The sequence below is a fragment of the Pinus tabuliformis genome, chromosome 2_2, assembly GCF_031772625.1.
Source record: "Pinus tabuliformis cultivar Carrire ecotype Pingquan chromosome 2_2, CPIR1, whole genome shotgun sequence".
Taxonomy (NCBI): domain Eukaryota; kingdom Viridiplantae; phylum Streptophyta; class Pinopsida; order Pinales; family Pinaceae; genus Pinus; species Pinus tabuliformis.
In genome coordinates this window covers 1179133484-1179140985 of record NC_142300.1, presented here as the reverse complement: position 1 = coordinate 1179140985, position 7502 = coordinate 1179133484, and the positions used below count along the sequence as shown (strand labels likewise).

At 38.9% G+C, this 7502-nt stretch overlaps 1 protein-coding gene and 1 pseudogene across 1 annotated transcript; one reads left to right on the top strand and one right to left on the bottom strand.

Annotated features, from left to right (window-relative positions):
• The first annotated feature begins 201 nt into the window (after positions 1-201).
• Positions 202-1374, top strand: LOC149197682 (metacaspase-4 pseudogene; annotated as a pseudogene).
• A 3783-nt stretch (positions 1375-5157) lies between these two features.
• Positions 5158-7018, bottom strand: LOC149197681 (UDP-glycosyltransferase 86A2-like). Its single transcript, XM_089403964.1, has 2 exons — positions 6400-7018; positions 5158-6311 (listed from the first exon to the last, which is right to left on the bottom strand). The coding sequence occupies exons 1-2, from the start codon at positions 6902-6904 to the stop codon at positions 5350-5352; spliced, it is 1467 nt and encodes a 488-aa protein (XP_089260090.1). The 5' UTR covers positions 6905-7018; the 3' UTR covers positions 5158-5349.
• Positions 7019-7502: the final 484 nt, after the last annotated feature.

The window sequence follows — 7502 nt, the reverse complement described above, 5'->3', positions numbered from 1 at the left end:
TACAAGTTGAATGTGAAAAGTACGCCTCAACAAGCCTTGATGACGTCAAATAAGTCTGATGAAAATCTGTTACGGGACAGCAGGTATCCATCATCAATGGTACCTGCTGAGAAGGTAATTGGAGCGCTTCACACCCGAATGCTTCCGTTTCAATTGCTATCCCGGCCCCTAAACCCGAAGAAAATGAAGATCGACTCCGACACCATTCAAAGGGCCCGAGAGTGGATCCGAACAGTAACAATGACTAAGAAAGCAGTGCTGGTGGGATGCAATTATCCAGGAACCAAGGCGGAGCTGAAGGGGTGCGTGAACGATGTGAACAGAATGTACAAATGTCTCTTGGAGCGCTACGGGTTCGAGGAGGAGAACATAAGAGTACTCATAGACACCGATGACAGCTACCCTCAGCCCACGGGAGTCAACATCAGGAGGGCCTGGAAAACACTGGTCGAGGGCGCTCGGCCAGGAGACATAATCTTCTTTCACTACAGTGGCCATGGCACTCGCCTGCCTGCTGAAACAGGGGACCAAGATGATACCGGCTATGACGAATGCATTGTGCCCTGTGACATGAATATCATAACAGATGATGACTTTCGCGATTTTATTGATAAGGTCCCAAGGGACTGTTTGTGCACGATAGTTTCAAATTCCTATCATAGTGGGGGCGTGATTGAGAGGGCAAAGGAGCAAATTGGAGAGAGTACCAAAGATGGGGATGAGCAGCCTGAGCAGAAGAAACACAGTAGATTTGGCTTCAGAGACCTTTTATCTGAGAATGTCCATGATGCCTTTGAGTCTCAAGTGCTTTCTCAAGCAGCAGATATCAAAGATGGCGTCACAGGTGAAGGTCAATCAATCGCTAAGCTTACGAAGTTGCTGCATGACAACATGAGATCGGAGAGTACCGTGGAGACTAAGGGAATAATGGAGCGCAGGGATATAGAAGAAAGTAAATCTGCATCTCGCGCTATTCCTAGGCATTCCAAGTTGGTTCTGAAATGTCTCAGTTGCCTACAAACCGACTGTGGCTTTGCAACTTGTTGCGAGTCTTGGAGATGTCCCCAGTTGCAATGTTGCGGTAAATAGCATCCAACTAGAGAGTCATCGAGGGGATTACTATGCTTCCAATAATGAATATGTTTATGAAATGCAAACGTTACGGATTACTTTTATGTTTGCAAAACTGTTGGAGTGTGTGATGAGGGTTCTGAGTATGTAAAACCAGCATTGCAGGAGAAAGTTTCAAGTACCCAAGAAGTCTATGCTGGATCCGGCAACAGAGAGATTCCAGATATGGGAATTTTGGTCAGTGGTTGTCAAACTGACCAGACTTCTGCTGATGCAAATCCCACAGGAACCACAATTCACTAAGCCACTAGGAAGACTGAAGGTTGATTTGTTCAGGGACATTTTAAGTGTGTTTCAAATCCTTTTCTCCATTAAGGGGGGATGTTAGAAATTAATGGAGAATAGGATAAGTAGTTATGATTTTCTCTTTATTTGACATTCAGTTCCTATTAATTATGAATCTGTTTTTTCCTATGTATCTATTTAATTCCTGATGATTAATGAATAAAGTGAAGCAAATGCATTTGCTGGAGGGAGCTCCTGGTGATCTGCACCTGTGAGCTCCCGTGTGTTTGTCCAAACTTCTGTCTTCTGCATTTCTTATCATGAAGAGACAATGAATGGTGCTTCTGATTGTGCTCCTGAAGGATTACACCACAAAATTGTGCACTGCTTCTTTTTATTTTTTGGGAGACAATGTACACTCTGAATGGTTACTTCTGATATTTAAACAGTGAGCTACAACCCAATATGACAATAGGCCTCCATGAGAAACAAGTGCTGGAGATGTTTATTGAGACAGAGACACTATAAAATCTTCCCCTTTCCAAATAGACAGAGCTGGAGGTTGGAGTTTCGATCCCCTTAGAAATGGACAATCTGCTCCAAACAATTGCAGCTCCCAAGATTTTAATTCAGGAATCAATTTCAAATATTTGGCCCCTCCAGATTTGCAATAGTTCGACTTTATAAACTATGGACATCGAACCATAGGCAATACACCTCTTATAAAATCCGCAACCAATGAACAGGAAATAATCGTCCTCTATATGACTCGTTCTCTGCTGAAGAATTGGTGGTACAGGATTTTGGAAAGCCCTCGTTCCACCAGAAGGAGCTCCACATATGCACAAGCTACTCGATCTGATACTAGAGAAGAATAGCCTCGGCCTCATTACATTTATGTGGCTCCCCAAATAGAGATCTCGGTTTCTCCTTTCTTTTGCAAACACTAGACCCCCGGTCTTACTCAGGACTGCTTCTTGGGGAATTAAAATGGAAGTCCCGGTTTCTACACTCTCTGCCAATCAATCCCTTCTTGTTGATGCTCTCGGCCTTGGATATTGATGCTAAGATCACTACATCCAAATGTCCCTTGATCGTGCAGATGTAATGCTCCTTCCGCCCTTTGTTATCCAATAAACGGCTCTGCGTTCCCCAAATTTTAGAAAAGGGTTCGATCTCTGATGGGAGATTTAAATATCGGCCTTCTGAACTTAAATATGAATGGTGAGATCTGGGGAGCAGATCCAATCTAATAAATCCCTCAAGGTAATAAACTCTCGAACTTATTGCAAGAAACTTCCAAAAATAAGAAACTTCCAAAAATAATTAAGTAAAAAGTAAAATAGACCAACTAGGGTGATATTGAGTACTCCAACGCTGAAAAAAAAAATGTCTGCGAGACACTTAGTTTACCACCATAAGATCTCAAAGGTTAAAAATTTCGACAGATCTAGGACACTTCGTGTTCTGATTTAAAATAAACTTTCAACAAGTACCGGAACAAGGATAAGACCTAGAAATGAAACCCTTTATTTATATTATTAAATGAAAATAAAATAACACATTCCCATTAATAAGATTGGAAATTTAATACGCTGAAGCCCACTTGTGAATCTTGGATGGATCCACCACACAAATGTCACCTCCCCACTTATGAATCTTGGATGGATCCACTACATAAATGTCACCGCCGTCCCATGATCAACCTAGAACTGGCCATGCCTAGTTCTCAACAAAACACAATAAGATAGACAAACTCCCAATGATCCAAAAGCCTAGCTCCTATTCCCTTGACTAGGCTTGATGGACTCCCTAAAAACCTTATTTTATTATTTTCCCACGAAAACAAAAGAAAATACTATGGGCAGAGTCCATGGGCAAATACCATATTATAACCCTAGGTATACTATAGTAAATTCCATAGGGAGATATATAGTCACAAACAATAAAGAAGAACTTGTATATTAATAATTAATCTACACATTTATAATAATGGTAGCACTAAATGAGTATAATGGAAGGAATGATGGGAATTGCACTAAACTCTCACTTTTTATATGTGTGTGCCTTTTTTGACAAAGGGCACACGAAGAACTCATTTCCCCACCGTTTTAGAAAATAGGATAATAGGTATATGTATAATGGATTTATGCATTAATTATATTTAGTTTAGATGCATTGTTTAAGTCTCCATCACTTAGCTTGTAGCCCCCTATCACTTAGGTTGGAGCCCCCATTCCCACTCATGCAGTCCAAGCCCCACACCTCTCTTGTTTAACTTAATTTACAATTGTGCAATTTTTTATATTAGATACCTAGGTTCGTTGACATTTTAGAACATACTCTCTCTAGGCCAAACCATGCATGAACTCTAGCTGCCCAACACATATATACCCATACATATAGGCATGTAAACCCCATAGATCCTAGTTCACCAATATAGTAACAATATGTACAATTACATGGAGGGTCTTATCTGGGGTGTTACATTCTTTTAGGTTGTTTAAAAATATTTTTTTTTCCACCATGGGCCATTGTGTTTGAAACTACTTTTAGGTTGTTAAAGCTATATTCTTTTCTAGATATTAAAAGAAAAAATAGTGCTGAATTGTTTAATGATTATATTTCACATCATTTGTTTTGGTTTGATATTACAGTAGTATGTGCTAGCCTTCTCTTGCATTGTACTATCCTAACATACAAGGTACAATCAGAGATGGAGCATCTCCAACAACTTCTTTAATACATGCATGGACTTCCCTATACAATGTGTAGAGTACCTATTGACCGTCCAAGCCCATTTGGCTCACTTGGATTGCATGTTCCTTTGTCCTCACCTCAATCACTTAGATCTAACCACAAAAGCCAGTTATGTCAACAATAAGACAAATAAAAAAATTGGTGAGTTGAAAATGTTAAAAGTATATACACTCTACTTGTTAGTTCCTCACATAATGAGGGATACATTTCCACCTTTGTACTTGCTATCCTGTAATGCCCAAGCTCTTAAATACCATCTACCAATGAATGAAACCTAATAACTGTTGGCATCAATCCACCCCACCTATCCATAAATGAGAAAAAGCCACCAATAATTACAATAAATCTTCATTGTTGATGGAGGGAGCCACCACCAATAATTATAATAAGCTTCCATGATTGATGTGCACATGGTTCTTGAGCTTATTGTTTTAAGTATTAACTGATTTATTATTATGTTTTTCATTATTTGTTTGAGTATAACTTATGAAGTCATTTATGTGAGTTGATTTAGCTTCAATTTATTGAGAATTTTGATTTTCTAAATAAATAATTAAAATTATACATAACAGCTTATCATTTTCCAAAAAGACAAGTTAATATTGTTTTTAATAAAATTTAAAACAAATTTTAATTAAAATTATTATAAAATATAAATTCGATCAATTGTAATATAAATATATCTTTCCAAACATAATAATGAAAACTATGAGATAGCAACCCACCTATCTTTTCAAAAGAAAGCCTGCCATACTTTTTAATAAAATTATAAATAAAATTTAATTAAAAATAATATAAAATATAAGCATGTCAATATTTCACCTTTTTAATAAAATTTTAAATAAACTTTAAATTAAAAATATTATAGAATATAAATTCCAATATCTGACTGTAGCGTACATATATCACATTCTTAAATAAATAGTTGCGTTTATTCGATGCAATGGATATTCTCAAAATAGTATATGGCATTGTTGATCGTGGAGTGGGTATTCACATCATCATTCAAGCATTCGATTATTTCTGTTTAAAACAAACAAGTTTACCAACTCAACAAAAGATACATAATAATCATAAATATTTAAAAAATACCATTCTCAGCTTCTTATTTTCTACATAATAATCGAATTAGCGATGACCATGGAAATATCTTTCTGAGAAATACAAACAATTTTTTGGCACATTTTACGAAGCTGCAATAGTTTATGAGCTTCTTTGAGGATTTGACACTGCTCATATTTCTGATCCAACTCCTTCGGTGCACGTTGTCCCAATGTAATCGGCCAAACGTTGCAGGTTAACCCAAGAGGATCCTCCCTCGCTTGCTGCTTGCCTTATCGTTTCTCTAATTTCTTTACTCTTCCTCCTCATCTCTTCCCCTGCTTTGCTTCCCACCAGAAATTTGACAGCTCTTGCAATCTCTCCCCGCTCTATCACTCCATCGTCTCTACATGACTCTAACCCTAATCCAATCTTCCACTGGTTAACCACAAGCATCCTATTGGTGTATTGATCAATCCCCTGTGGAAAAACCAACATGGGGACCCCCAAACTCAGGCTCTCCATTGTTGAATTCCAACCCCCGTGGGTGAAGAAACCCCCAACGGAAGGATGAGATAAAACTGATAATTGAGTACACCACGGAACCACCAGGCCTTGATTTTTCGTTTTCTCCAAAAACCCTTCTGGTAGAGCGTCGCCATCATCATCAGAACCTAACATACCTGGACGGACTACCCACAGAAAATTCTGCCCACTTTCCAACAAACCCATCGCTATCTCTTCCACTTGAGTTCTGGACATGCGAGCTAGGCTTCCAAAGGAAACGTAGAGAACAGAGGATCTCGCCTTCGAATCCAGCCACTGCGAACAATCTGTTTCTGCCCACAGACTTAGTGAGTTAGCATTCACAGAAATCTCGTTATGCTTGCACTCGGCTTCGAGATAAACTGACGGAAGAAACGGACCGAGTGAGTAGATGGGAGCTGCTGTTTCTCGAACTGCATCGCTTGCTTCACTTTCGAGTTCGTACACTGTATTTCCGATAATCCATTCTGTCTCGTCTAGCAAAGCAATCTGTTGCACAACATCTTTATAAAATTCACTAGACGTATCTCCGGCCTGGATAATTGATGGCAGATCCTCACGCTTCAATGGAGGAAGACCCGGAATATAGTCAATCATGACTTTGGAATCTGTAAAAATAAATACGTGTTAGTTACATATCAAAACACCTAAACCTTCGTTTTTTTTATCAGTTCAAAAGGGAGGAGAGCAGTGCACCTTCTTTCTTGGGCGGAATGTGACCATTGGAATTAATTAGGGAGAGATGTTTATAGATGGCATAAACACTCACAGACTGCGACCAGAAAGAGACGAAAGGAACCTTAAATTTCTTGGCGACGAGAGACGTCCAAGAAAGAAAGAAGCTGCCGATTATAAGCGAGAACAGGGGCTTGCCAGCTTCTGTATGGAGGTGATTTTGTATCAGATCTTCGGTAGAATCTCTCATTTTGTTCATTACAAATGGGTAATATTCCGAAAAATTGGCCTCTCGGTCAAAATCCAGCGGTAGACCGTCTGAAACCTGTGCGAAGCGAATGTTTGAACTCAGACCAACTGAAATCCCGTTGTGGGAACTGCGGGCTCTCATCATTTTGGAATGATTGGATTCTGTGTTGATGAAGGTGACCAGAATGCCTTTGGAAGAAAGCATCTCAGAGAGTTGTATCAGCGGAGTTATCTGGCCCTGAGCTGGGTATGGTATAACCAAAACATGGGGAGCCATGGTTAGTAGAAGATCACAATTTGCTCTTTGATTGTGAAATTAGCACAGGGAACCCCTCGGTGACGTAGTCTTAACGGAGTGCTTGAAGTTTGAAGAGCAGGCGGAAAGATCTCTGACCAAATATAAAAAGAAGTTTGAAGAGTAGGCGGAAAGATCTCTGACCAAATATAAAAAGAAGTTTGAAGAGTAGCCGGAAAAATCTCTGACAAAATATAGAAAGAAGTTTGAAGAGTAGGTTCAGTTTTGGACATATTTGTGTTTTTTAGTTTAGCTTTTGTTTTTATCGTTTTACTTTACCTAAGAGATCAATTTCAATTTACCACTCATCTAGGGGTCATACTCCCATGATTTTGAATCAATAACGACTATGTTTACACATTCGAATAGTGTTACCTATTAACACCATGTAATGTAATGTAACTGAGGGAAATCCTCTATGATGTAATGTAACAAAGAGAACCCTCTATGACGAAGTTATGATAGAATGCTTGAAGGAAGAGTAGGTGTGAAAAGACAAAATCTGAAATGAAACGGTATTGAGCTTTAATGATTAACCCAACTCGAAGTATAGGCATTCGTCCTGCATGTGTAATGCAGG

Coding starts and splice junctions, on each gene's coding strand:
- LOC149197681 (XM_089403964.1), bottom strand. CDS start 6,904: ATGGCTCCCCATGTTTTGGTTATACCATACCCAGCTCAGGGCCAGATA. Junction 6,312..6,399: donor CATTCCGCCCAAGAAAGAAG/GTGCACTGCTCT, acceptor TTATTTTTACAG/ATTCCAAAGTCATGATTGAC.